This window comes from Bactrocera oleae, chromosome 3 (genome assembly GCF_042242935.1).
Source record: "Bactrocera oleae isolate idBacOlea1 chromosome 3, idBacOlea1, whole genome shotgun sequence".
In the NCBI taxonomy this organism is placed as follows: domain Eukaryota; kingdom Metazoa; phylum Arthropoda; class Insecta; order Diptera; family Tephritidae; genus Bactrocera; species Bactrocera oleae.
This window is the reverse complement of record NC_091537.1, coordinates 30,709,108-30,723,462: the sequence shown is the minus strand read 5'-3', so window position 1 is coordinate 30,723,462 and position 14,355 is coordinate 30,709,108. Positions and strand designations below refer to the sequence as shown.

The following is a 14,355-nucleotide window of genomic DNA, read 5'->3' as shown; positions in this document are numbered from 1 at the left end:
ACTGAACAATCGGAATCAAGTGCTTGTATGGAAAACTCTTTCATTTGACGAGGAATCTTCACGAAATTTGGCATGGATTATTATTTAAGACAACAATCTCCGAAGAAATTATTCAGATCGCGTGACTATAGCATATAGCTGCCATAAAAATTGAACGTTCGGAATCAAGTTCATGCAAGGGGCTTTTGTGAAGGGTATTATAGCTTCGGTGCAACCGTAGTTAACGTTTTTTCTTGTTTTACATTGCATTCAGTAATGTTTCCAATTTCATCATGGAAAGATATACGCAAGGAAAACATTTACAAATTATTCAATTGCATTATCAAAATAATCGTTCTCCAATAACAACTTTTCGTGCGCTTTTGCCTTTTTATGGTCGTAATGAGCGTCCACCTGTGCTCGATATTCGTCGAATTGTTGAAAATTTCGAGCGTACATTTTCTTTGCATAATGTTCAAGTGCCCATAAGGCAAAGAACCGCTTGAAGTAATGAAAATATTGTTGCCGTTAAGGTAAGTTTTGCAGAAGGCAGCAATTTGTCGATTTCCAGACGTTCTCAAGTACTGAGACTGTCTCAAACCGCAACCTGGCGGATTTTGGCTTGCATCCAATAAAATTGTTCTCACTCATGAACTGATGCTATTGGACCATCGTAAACGTCGTGTATTTGCTAGTTTTGCCTTGGAACAACTTGCAAACGATAACGATTTTTTTTTAAATCATCTTCTCCGATGAGGCTCACTTTCATCTGAGTGGTGCTGTAAATAAACAAAACTGTCGATTCTGGTGCGAAGAAAATTCACAAATTATTCATGAACAACCATCACATTCAACTAAATTGGCAGTTCTGTGTTGTTTTTGGTCTTGTGGAATCATCGGTCCATACTTCTTTCGACATTAAGCTGGCGACACCGTTACTGTCAATGGAGAGTGCTATAGATCAATAATAACAAACTTTTTACGGGCGCAATTGGAAAAAGTTGATCTTGACAATATCTGGTTCTAACAAGACGGGGCTACGTGGCACACAGCATGTGCAACAACCGAATAATTCCGGAGATTCGATAATTTTAAGAAATTGTGATATTGAATGACCTCCAAGAAGTTGTGATTTAACATCATTAGACTACATTATGTGGGGTTATTTGCAGTTACTGGTCCTTAGTAATAAACCAGACTCTCTTCAAGCTTTTTCAGTCAATATGGAATGTGCTATTTATGACATATGACTTAATTTAGTGGAAAAAGTACTCGAAAATTGGGTTCATCGAATTCGTTCCTGCAAAAGAAGTCGTGGAGGCCATGTGAATGATGTTATATTCAGAACTTAATTGTATCGATCGTACTTTACAGTAAATAAAAAAAACATTTGAATTTCCTCAACAATTTGTGTTTTTTTTTTAAATACATATCACACTTATTGGGAAACCCCATATATGCTATATTGGGAGCAGAGAAAGGGACGGGCTGATTGCATTAATTTGGACATTGCTCAGGTATATACATTCTTAAGTAATTTTATAAATACACCTACAAGTATAACTCACACACTGAACGACATATTTGTCATAAGGCTTGATAGCGAAACGAAAATCATAATTTTTGATTTCATGTTACCAAGTAACGAAAAAATGTTCAAGTTTACCAGACTAGTACTTCGTTAAACGGTAAAATAATAGTCCTTTAATTTTACAAAAACAAAATGCACGTAAAAAACTAACGAATTAACAAATCTGGTCTGAATACCCCAAATATGTATATAGATGTGTGGGTAATTCGTATATATGGTATAAGACTAACCGGAAGTTTGAAAAGTATATATTATATATATAATAATATGCTCCATGGTACACTTATAATCACCAATATATATGGAGAATGATATTTAAATGCGGGGTAGGCACAAAGATGAATTGTTGTTAGTAAAACACACTCACTCGTTTTCAGCAAAATAACTCACATATTGGCTGATATATGCGGTATAGAGTGAACCGGAAGTTCGAAAATCTGTGTATTAGTTATATGGGGCCAAGAGAAGTTTTCATTAGACATTTTTGACATACACAGATTGACCGATATTTTCAACAAAACGTTCGCTGTAGGAACTGGGGTCCACATATTCGGCATCTGGGGGTCTGATCAGTTGTAGTCCGATTTTGACAATTTTTGAACATAAGTAGGCCTACTTTAAGCGCACCAGCTCCCGATACATTCATTGTTGCTTATTTTGCATACTGAAAAGTGAAAGAAACACATGGAGTTCAAAATTGTGTTATATAGGAAATAGACGTGGTTGCAGTCCAAATTCGCTCATTTTTATCGTACTGAAATATAACAATGTCAAGGTAAAATTATATACCAAATTTAGTCGATATCGGCCGAGTATATCCTGAGGTTTGTGTTTTCACCTAAATGTGGGCGGTGCTACGCTCATCGCCTAATATTGCTTAAGAAAATACGAACATTAAACCTCTAAAAGAGTCCCCTTTTGCCTACAGATGCTCCTTGCCACTGCGATCCCCTGGGCCAAATTACAGTTTTTTGTCTTACTTTAGTGCTTTGATATGCTACTTTATAGGTTTTTGTTTAATGGCGTTTTGTGGGCGTGGAAGTGATCCGATTACGCCCACCTATGTACTCGTCCTCTTTTTTCTTTGCCATGAAACCCGCCAACCAAGTTTCATTACGATATTTAAATTTTTACTCAAGTTACAGCTTGCACAGACAGACCGACAGATGGACTGACGGACAGACAGACAATCACTCGGAATTCAACTCGTGTTGTCATCCTGACCATGTATATATATGTACATATCTCCATATCTATCTTGATTATTTTTAGTTGACATAAACAACCGTTAGGTGAACAAAACTATTATATTCTGTAGTAACATGTTGCAAGGGTATAAAAAGAAAGCATTTTTGTTTTATAAGCCTAAAATTTAACTAGTATACTTGTAAAATTACTACGATTCGTTCATTAAGACATGAGATTAGTATTAGAGATACATATAATTACACTTTGTTTTTTGTACGTTAAACAATGTTTTAGTTTTTACTTTGTATTAATTTTTGTTTGCCAAGTTGATATGATTGGGTTTTGATAACCGAGGTACTCAAAAACTGTTTCAACAACAATATTTATTAAACTTAGCTGACTATTCGTCCCGGATTCCAAGTTAAGCGTCCCGGCCGTTCAAGGCTTAGAAATTAAAAAAAGAATTAATTGAATAAATTTATGTTGCTCTCTCACCTACTATATATCGCCATTTTCTGTGAATACAAATATATAATGAATAATATGGAAAAAATCAATGACTAAAAAAACGAACCGTGATTTGTTGCTTATCATTAAAACCTATTAAAAATGTTGAAACATAAGGATTTTTTAAGAACAAGTTTTAACGGTTATTTTATTAAATCATATACATATATAATTAAGCAATTCACAAGGTTCGTCTTATGTCGTATTTCAATAGCATAAAAAATACGACTCTTGTGAGCACCCCTTAATTGTTTATACCATATCTATACTAATATTATAAATGCGAAAGTCCGTTTGTTTGTTAAGCTTTCACGCAAAAACTACTTAACAGATCATCATGAAATTTTGTACATATACTCTTAGAGGTGTCAGAATGAACATAGGATACTTTTTATTACAAAATTTATAAATTTTTTACGGATTATTAAAAAAAATTATTTTGGAAGATTATATATGTTTGGAAAATAAATTTGAAAATTTTGAAATTGAAAAAAAAAAAGTTTGGCAGAAATGATTGTTTGTCGAAAAAATTAAAAATGAAAGAAAACATAAATATATAAAAAACGTAAATCAGAGAAATAACACAAATATTATTAGTTACTCTTATTAAATATAAAAATGCCTCGAAAGCGGAAATCGGCGCTGTCAAGAAATTCTACGCCGGTGCGTAAGGCTAAAGTTACACGAAATAAAGAATGTGAAGTTCAAGCAGAGCTGAGAAGGCAACAGCAAGCAGATCGACAACGTGTTTTGAGAGCAGCTGAAACTTCTCATCAGGCACGAGTACGTTCGAAAAGACAAGCTAAGCAGCAGGAAGCTGTATATTTTAAAATTTGAAAATTCATTGCCTTTAGTAATCCAAGCCATGCAATAAAATATATTCTTTATATGGATCCATATCTACTATAATGATATCAGTTATTTATTTGATGGATTCGACGCGAGCGAAGCCGCGGGTAAAAGCTAGTTATGTAATATTTCTACACTTCACCAGCTGGTAGTGAAAAATTAAGAATAAAAAAATTTTATTAGAAACTGACAAACATAAAATTAAAGCTTCTTTAACCGAAACTTCCTTTATGTTGAAATGGAAACAACAAAATATTTTTATATTTTACTTTTCTTCAACCTAATTTACCTGCCATATTATTAAAGAAATTGATGAAATTCATTTAATTTATTAATTTTAGACACTTAAACGTCAACAATAAAAAAGTAAACAGATGCAGCTGATAGAATAGCACACACAAAAAACATACCTCGCCGTGTTGTATTTGTCGTATTTCAATTTTATATGGGAAACAACAACAGTGTTGATATGACAGTCATAAAAAAATAAGACAATACGACGATATGACACCTTGTGAATACCCTAAATGTGTATTTACACAAGCATAGTTTATAAAAAAGGATACAAATGTCTTTACCTAGCATTTCTTATGTCATTAATGAGGGAATTCCCCTAAATTTGTGCTATTTACAATTGCTCTGACCAGTATGTGATATGAACATATTCGCAAAAAATTAAATTTGGCAAATAAAATTTAAGCCCAAAAAATGTTGAATCGTGCAAAATGGAATAAAATCGTGTGAAAAACTAAAATTTTACTTAATTTCCAACCGTGTTAAATCAAACCTGGTAAAAAAAAACCGCAAAAACAGAATTAGGTTTAGATCTAAATCCACTAGCTCCCGTTTTGTAAGCCATCTGAAAATTATATCGAACAATGAAACAAATATGAAAGTATAACTAAATATCTCCAGCTTTCCCTATCGTGTTGCTTGATCTGCTACAATGGTGACGTCGTGGTGTTGCAGCAAAATTTCGCTGCCGTCGATCGTTTTTATTACCGTATTTATATTATATAATGATGACCGTAATTCAATAAAACTTCTTTAGATTGAGTTTCGTTAAGTTAGTGGAAGATGGGATTAAACCCAAGTCTTGCGAACTTAATGGGAATGCCACCACGGCGACCCAGAATATTAGTATATTGTTCTATCCTTCCCTCGAAATCCCTGATCTTCTTTGGGAAGAATACGTCTAGAAATGTTTACATATTTCATTCTTCTTTGTAGCACAATCATCTAATAATATTCACAAATTTGAATCATTGTTGTTTGGTCTTGACAAAAAACCAACTCATCTTAGTCTATAGACTACAGAATACAGTTGTTAATGGGTTACATATTCTCCGGGCGACTGGAATAATTATTTTGGACCTCCTAAACTTTCGTTGTCATTTGGACTATAATTACTACTAACTTGCTTTCAATGGCTGCCAATCATAACTTAAAGGCAGTTTCTCAACAGGTGGATGCGGCACAAACACGTTCGCCTGAGGGCTGCTATTAAAATTTTTTTATTTTATGACTGTTTGAACCAATAACCAAGCAAAGCTATCCACACACCTCCGGTCGAGTTGGCCATGACAGTCACCATTCCAATAATCCATCTACATTACTTTTAGAATATGGCGCATTATCATGCAATGTCCAGTTTGTATGCATATATTTACAGCCATTTGTTAGGGCACTGAATGATTGCAGCTCTTCAAGCATCTCGGGTTATGACAGAGACGACACCGAAAGTTGTCAGGTGGCACATGTTGCGGCAACTCCACACGGCAGATATTAATATCGCCGTCTAGTGAGCAGCGCTGTAAAAAAAATTCGACAGAAAGGAGATATAAAATTGCTTCTTGCATTCTCTTATTTTTTGTGCACAACATGCAGATACACCCATTTAATTAGACCCACCATACGCATGCATGTAAACGCACGTTCTTCACTTTAATATACGTATACACGTGTGTGTGTTTAAGTAGTGGTGAGGAGGTGTGTCAATTCCAGTGAATGCATTTTATAATCATATGGACGCCATTTTGTGACTACTTGCTTCATCTAATATGTTTTGTGTCCCTTTTTTAATTATGAAGAAATGAGTAATACTGTATAACATCATAACCATTTATTGAGCAAGAGGAAGGTCTAAACAAAAGTGTTACACTCTAGGTATATGATACTATGGTCTTGATCCATTTATTCACTTACTTACTAAAGTTTTAAGGAAGTTTTTTTCAATTTATGAAATAAAAAACGAAAATCTAGTTGATTTGGAACTTATAGTCGTGGTACAGCCGCTTAGTTAGGATCCAATTGATATAGATAATCGAATGTGCGAAGTCCGCGAAAAATCAAAATTGACATTTTTTTTGAACACACGTCGTAAATATTTTTGAAATTCTAAATTTAAAGAAATTAACTAATTTTTTTTTAGAAATTAGTGTCAATATGAAACACGAACTATAGTGTGACATTGGTCGTTACGCAAAAAGAGGGGAAGACTTTGTTTCATATTTAGATTTTAGGTTTCAATGTATTGTTACGAAATGTCTGCGGAGGATTAAGAAGGCTTTACCGGAAACTTGTTAGTTCAAAAAGAAAGTAAATCAGGTATTTTTTGGGATTTTCCATTATTTTTTACTATCCCTTATATTAGGGGTACCTGATTAAATGATTAATTTAAGCCTAAATCTGGATAGCTGGATTACATTATTCCATAACTTGTATTCGTTAGAATGAGCTCGGATATAAAAAAAATGTGTTTTTGCTTCATAATGTATTACTTTAACAAACAAAAGCCACCCAAATGAACTTGGTAACCAGTGTTTTTGTAACCAATCAACAATCAAACTCAAATAACTGCTATAGGAACAGTTGAAATTGTTTGCTAACAAAAATAAACAAATCAAACAAACAAACTGTAAAATATTTCCGATATATTTCGAAAAAAACACTTTTAATCAAACGAAATTATTTTAAAAATATATTTATTTGCTAAGGGTTTTACAAGACACCAATCATCATGGCTTTGGAACCTACAGGCTCGATTACCTCATTGGACGCTATGTCGGGAAAATCTTCTGCTCACGCTTCAATCATCGACATTGGATCGCGCGCTTCAAATGCTAGTAATTGGCAAATGGAGAAAATGAAAATGTTGGTAAACTCCGCAGATCCAATGAATTCATCGAAGGCATTGGATGAAAGACGAACACTTGTACGCGAAGAGTACAAGATGCGAATAAAGGCCGCACCAAAGACTTTGGTACAGAAGACCGAAGAGAAAAAAGATCCAGTTGAGCGCCAATTAGAAGATAGTGATCATAAATTGAAGGATTTGATTGAGTTCGGACAGGAGTTGGTGACGAATGTGAAGGTTGCAAATGAGAGACGCGAACTTATGCGTCGCGAATATGAGAGCGAGCGTAGTCGTATACTAAGCAAGGATCTTGAAAAGGAATCCATTGAGTCAATTGCACGTTTCAATGAAATCGCCTCGAAATGGTCGGAGCTGGAAGAATTCAAAGAACCGATGGCATTATTCGAGCACTTGGAGGAGCAAAAAGAAAAAGTAGTTGCTTTAATGGCGAGCAAAGATAGTCTCATCGAACAGTGCCAGAAAGAGATAGATCGCATAAATGCCAAGTACTATGCCGATCAAATGGCGCAAGCCAACGATGTTCGCTGCTTAGTTGAACGCATCGATCGTCAAATTGAGGTTATCAAGATGGCTTACACGACTCATTTGAATATTTTAGAGAATACGATAAGTGAAGAGCGTGAAACGATTGCTCTGTCCGAAACTAACAAATGGAATAAATTCTACGATGACATGGCGGAGAGTGAAAAGACGAAATTTGATTTAGCCAAACAGAAGGAAGAATTCTATGCGGCTGAAGTGGCGCGCATTGCAGCGGTACAGGAGGACTTAACATGTAGCACCCGTATACGGCTCGAGAAGGAAGCCGAAATGTTGGAGTGGGAACTGCGTAATGTACGCAATACAGTATTCATGAACTCCGAAAAGCTGGACTACAATTATCAGGTGCTTCAAAAGCGCAATGAAGAGAATATAGTGATTAGCAATCAACAAAAGCGTCGTTTGGCGAAGCTAAGTGAGAACATAGCCTCATTGAAAGTGAGAATCAGCGTGGTCAATAAACAACACGAAACTAAATTGCAGCGTTTCTTGATTGAAATACAAAAACTGCATGAGAGCATAAGCGATCTCGAGTTAAAAGCGCAACAGTTTCGTTCGAATAACAAACGGAAATTCGATCTCGTGTGGGAAATCAATATCAAAGAGCTAAAAGATCTTTTAACGAAGATCTTCGAAATCGATCGCATACTACACGAACAGCAATTGGCAGTACCATGGACAATTCCTGATATCGATTGGACTGATATTAATGAGACTGCCAAAGCATCCAATAGCAGCACACTGAAAGCCGCTAGGAAGAAAAAAACCACTACTGATTCACCGACACGTACGTGCGAAGAGTTGATGGAGAAGGGTTTAGTGCGTAATATTTTGCGGAAAATTGCTGATCGAGCCGGTTTTCTTATTGAAGAGAAACTTCTAAAGATTCTAGAACCCTATTCGGAGAATGAGAAGTGCATTGTACGCCTGGATAATATATTCATAGCTTTGCGTGTCGGTAATGTAAAGATGATCTCAAGGTTGACCGAGTGTTTTTTGCCATACGCCTATTGCCCGAACTGTCCAGGCGGCTTGCCCAAGCAGGCCATGCACGATTTCTATCGCATAGGACGCGAGTTCGAAGATATGGTTGCTCCAGATGAAGACTTTGATGAGTACGCTGAAGAAGAAAACTCAACAGACAATATTAGAGTGCAACATCAGTCGGAAGAATGCCGCAACAAGCTCAAAGCAGCACATCCAAATTGTAAAAACCACTATTTGGTTGTGGAACCAGTATTTGTACTAATGGCACTAAATGAATTCACTAAAAAGCAAATGCAGCAACAAATGTACTACAAGAAATTCATGGAAGCAAATGTGTTGCTCAGCAATACGATTCCATTTGATGATGAGACGATAAAAACATTTTGGAGCAAGTTTAAGAGCTATTTCCCCAAGGAGAAGCGTAAGCTGTGGGTAACTCTGGAGCATGGTCTGAATCACTATGTGGAGGTGCTTAAGCAACGAACTAAACTCGATCAAGAATGTGCCTTCTTGCGCCGCCAAAATATGGAGCTGAAACATCTGCTGCAAAAATTTAAAGTATAATTGATATAATCGATACAGATATTTTTATTACCTATACTGAGTTTTATAACTGTATTTTTATATCCTTTTAGTATATTTATGTACACGTACACACTTTTAAATTTAACACGTTCTATGATTTTTTTTGATAATGCCTTTGAAAAATAATAGTTACATACATAAGTATATATTTATTCAAATTATATATATATTTAGTCGAAATTATTATAGTAATAAAACTTGATACATAATAAATAAAAAATCGATTCTACGAATTTAAACTCGTATTTTATTAAATACAAACTGAGTAAAAATTGTGCTGTACTCAAAAAAGTTTGCTTCCTTTAAAATTTTTTTAATGCCTTATCTAATGTGACGGTCCAATAAGTATTTAGCTTTACCGCACAATGGCGTCTAAATCGCAAGAAAAAATTACTATCGTGAGTATGATTTCGTAAACGGATACTGTGGTCGTTAATTCTTATTTTTGGAAAATCGCACAAGTGAAATCAATGTCCAAATCGTTGATGAGTATACAGTGTCTCTTCTACTCCGATGGAGTTCGTCAAATACTGGTTTACTGAGTTACAATGTGAACGCCCATCGGTTTTTGATGAGTCACGCCCTGGTATCCTGAATCGTGGAGAAAAACGTGACAAAAGTCTATGATTTCCTAATGGCAGACCGCCTATTGAACCTTTATATTATAAAATAACTGAAACAGTAATCATTTTCAAAGAACGCGTTGGTCTGCATCGTTTCGTGATCGTCGACGAAACGTCGATCCACTGTCAGTCCCAAAATACCAACAAATTGCCAAAACAGTGGACTTCCCCTGGCGATCTATGCAAGTGGCCATCAAATGGTAGACCATAAGTAGAGAGGTGTGCAAGCTGTTACGTGTGATTCGCCGTCAGCGCCATGCCGCCGCTGTCGTCAATGTAACGCACTATGGTAAGCACTAATTTATGTCACCCATAATTCATTACATAAATCACAAACGCAAATCGGCAGTAAAACTAATAGTCCAGTCATTATAGTAAGTTCACCTCGGAATTCAGATACCCAGCTGTAAGTCTGTAAATACTTGTATATTGACACCCTAAAAGTTGTCTCAAAACCTACATATGGTAGGGTGTACGCAAATTTTGTTTAAAAATTTTTTTCATACGGTGAACCGTTTTCGAGATAGAGGGCTTAGAGCGCGCGGTCACAGCATCACTTCAGGTCAACCGGTGCCTCCGATCAAAAACGCGCCATATATAGTTGATGAACTATCGATAGATCAATGATTATAAATATTTGTCAATTTTTATTAACTATTATATTATATTTTATCATTTTTTCCTAACCTATCCACTTTTTATTCAGTATTAATTTATTTAACAACACTTACCTGCCCATGAAATTGCAGAATTGTTAATGAAAATATAGGAATTATATTTGAATTTAAACCTTATTAATATTAATAACTTCTTACATGATAAAAAAAAAATAAAAAAAATTTATTAAAAAATATCATTCAATACATTTATTTTTATTAAAAGTAAAAAAATGGAATAAAGGGTACAAAAACTACAATTTATAATTTTAATCATCTTCTTCCTCTTCATCGTCGTCTTCCGGCTGCTGGTAAATTTCAAACTGGTCTTCATTATCGTCTTCAACGACATTTGTTTTAAGTTCTTCCATGATTTCGGGGTCAAAAGTTCCATCTTCGTTAATGTCGCTCTGATATGGTAGAGCATTGAGACAAGCTTGCCCATTACATTGGCCACAAGCTAAAGAGCATTGCAAGCCCGCTTTCCTGCATCCGCATCGCGAACCACAACCACTCTTGCAGTTGCAGAAAATTGTATTTAGCAAATGTTCTGGAGCAGGTGGTAAAATTGTCATGATAGGCTCCAGAAAATCGTTTCGCATTGCCCAACCCCATACCTGGGGTTCCAAATCATGCCCTAACCAAGTTTGAACTTGATAATATACACGTTTGAAATGTTGATGAGCAGCTGCACTTGTTGGTGGAATATTTGAAAGCTGCACAGGTTTATTAAGTTTTGTAGACTTGACGTAATGCATATAACGAAGATGATCGAGACTTTTCACAGATTTCGGAGCATTATAGACTGCCAATAAGGTTTGAGTTCCACTCTCTAATAATCTCTGGGCCGAACAATTTTCTTCCTCAAATGCTGCAGCTAGTTCATCCAAATTGGTCAGTTTCTCAAAAACTTTTAAAAAGGTTTTGTTCCCTTTTTAAAAAGCGCAGAAGTTGCGCCACATCCACTTAATGCGTGCAGAAATAAAATATGTGTTTTGGAATGAGGATAATTATCAAAACTTTTAGTCGAGTATATCTCCGTTTTTACATTGCCTTTCCCAACTTTTTTAAAGAAAATTTCTTGTTCGTAAGACAGTGTACGCCCAATTAAAATGATGAGTAAATCAATATCTTGTCCTATTATTTACAAATTTACAGATTTTAAAGAAGATGCACTTAATTATTTTCTAATTAAAATGTTATTAGTGTTAATGGGAATATAATTATAGTAAGATTTAAGTTTTTCCCTTCATTATTTTTTAATTTTAGGAAACGGTGATCAGTATTATTGAATAGATAAAGATTTAAGGCATGAAGAAAATGATAAAATATAATATAATAGTTAATAAAAACAAATATTTATAATCATTGATTTATCGATAGCTCATCAACTATATATAGCGCGTTTTTGATCGGAGGCACCGGTTGACCTGAAGTGATGCTGTGACCGCGCGCTCTAAGCCCTCTATATCGAAACCGGTTCACCGTATGAAAGAAATTTTCAAACAAAATTTGTAGAGAATTTTGTATTCTACAATATTGATAATAAATACCAATAGCAAAAAACCCATAGGAAATGAGATATTTACAAAAAAAGCGCAAAAAACCGATTTTTGTGACCTTTGACCTTGAAATTTAATAGTTGCGTACACCCTACCATATGTAGGTTTTGAGACAACTTTTAGGGTGTCAATATACAAGTATTTACAGACTTACAGCTGGGTATCTGAATTCCGAGATTCTTACCTAATTTAAGCTTAAATGACTGGACTATAATTAAAGCGAAACACATTCTCAGTCAACATAAATTTCGACACAGTGGTGACAAACGACTCTATTGCCATGGCTGAAATGAATGCACAAATGCTCACTGCTTATATACAAATATGTTTGTATGTACTTGCATATATATAAATATGTCAGTTTCATGTGCTTTTTTGTTAACTGCACGCATGCGGATACACATTTTGTAACCATTGCTTGGCTGGAAAAACACGTAGTAATAAGCGAATTCATAGCTGGTGGACGAAGCGTACCGTGGGCGAGTATAGATCTATTATGCACATTAACCCACATGCCGAAATTTTGTGCGCTGGTGCCATGCTGTTGTTTGCATCGCGCCCTTACTCCGTAACTCCGTACTCGCTTCGTTTTAGTTATTGTTATCGTTGGCTTCGAGCTTTAATGGCGGTGGGTACTTTACACGACCAAGTGACTGTCAGCAAATGCGAAATGACACTAAGTTGTGAATGGCTAAGCTATAGGGCAGGGCAGGCGAACCTTTATGCATCAACGTGCCATTTTTTCTAAAAAAAAGTTTAATGGGGTCATTCGCGTGCCATCAAATCATTTTGACTTTCTGATTATTGGGAAAATAATAATTATAAATACTATCAAAACTCTTTATTAAATAAAGTAAGTTTTGGATTGTTTATATTAAATTTCAGTAAAAGTAGTGTGACTTCTGTTGCTGCAGGTTAGATGACAAATAATTTATGTTAGGGTTGTAAGATGTTACTTTTAGCAAAATGCATGCTGAACTAGATTCATCTGGCAAACGGTTTCTAACCGAGTTTTTAATGTTATTCATTTCTGAAAATAACGACTCGCAGGCATATGTAGATGAAAACATGGTTAAAATAGCATGAGCAAGCTTCTTCAAACAATTAAATGTGTCTGGTAACGCATTCCATGTTTCCTGAATTTTATTATTAGCATTTTTACTTAAATTACTTGTCGATCTTTCAGTTTCAATTAATTCCAACTTTTTTCCTTGTTTCAATAAATTTTTGAATCCATATTGAACTAGATTTGAAATCAATCAGCTGCATTTCAAATTCTTCAATTTCCAACCAATCAAATTGAGAGAAGTTCAGTTTATGAAATGACGTCACATCTGGGTACATAATGAACTTGAGTATTTCCGACAATTCTTTGAACTGAGAAAATCTACCTAAAAATTCCTTGATTAAAGAATCGATCACAGAAATAAATTCTTCAGTAATTGTTTCTTTGTCTGCTGCCTCGTGAATATCTAAATCATTCATATATTTTTTCAAGTTTGGAAAATACTTGTAGTTTCTTGTGATAATATCGTTTCTAAAAACTTGCAGTTTTGCCTCAAAAGCGGGAACGAGATTTATCATGGCAATAATTGTTTTGTTTGTCCCTTGAAGCTTTACGTTTAATGTGTTTAAATGTTGGCATATGTCTGTAAAAAACATCAATTTTGAAAGCCACATAACGTCCAATAACTGTGGGTATTGTTCAATTTTTCCCTCATTTTGCAAAAACATTCTGATTTCTTCCAAGCAATCAACAAATCTTTCAAGTACATTCCCGCGACTCAACCAGCGAACACTATTATACATCAGTAAGCCATTATACACCGAGTTGACTTCGTCCAACAACAGCGATATAAAAGAAGCATCTTTAATGTCAATTTTTTGTTGATCTGTTATATTTTCGGCCAGTTTTAAGATTCTTTCTTTTATGGTGTTTCTTGATAGAGGGGTATCTTTGATGCGCTGAATTATCTTATCTTTATTGTCGAAATCTTCAAAAGGAGTGGGCGCGCATGCTAACCAGGCTTTCTTCAAAAACTCACCTTCTTGAAAAGGTTTACCATGCCGAGCAATGACATTTGCAGCCGCGTAACTTGCCGCGCTTGTATTACAATTTTTGCCAACAAAT

At 35.0% G+C, this 14,355-nt stretch overlaps 1 protein-coding gene across 2 annotated transcripts in view; it reads left to right on the top strand.

The window, feature by feature from the left end:
* LOC106621788 (dynein regulatory complex protein 1 homolog) overlaps positions 1-9,616 on the top strand; it is a 127,982-nt gene extending 118,366 nt beyond the window's left edge. The window contains exons 1-2 of one of the 2 annotated variants that reach the window (XM_014240770.3): positions 6,942-7,031; positions 7,111-9,616. In XM_014240770.3, the coding sequence (XP_014096245.1) occupies positions 7,134-9,362 (2,229 nt within the window). In that variant the 5' untranslated portion in view covers positions 6,942-7,031; positions 7,111-7,133 and the 3' untranslated portion in view covers positions 9,363-9,616. Of the gene's footprint in view, positions 1-6,941; positions 7,032-7,110 lie in introns of those variants that run through there. The other variant, XM_070106352.1, reaches the window with a different exon arrangement.
* Positions 9,617-14,355: the final 4,739 nt, after the last annotated feature.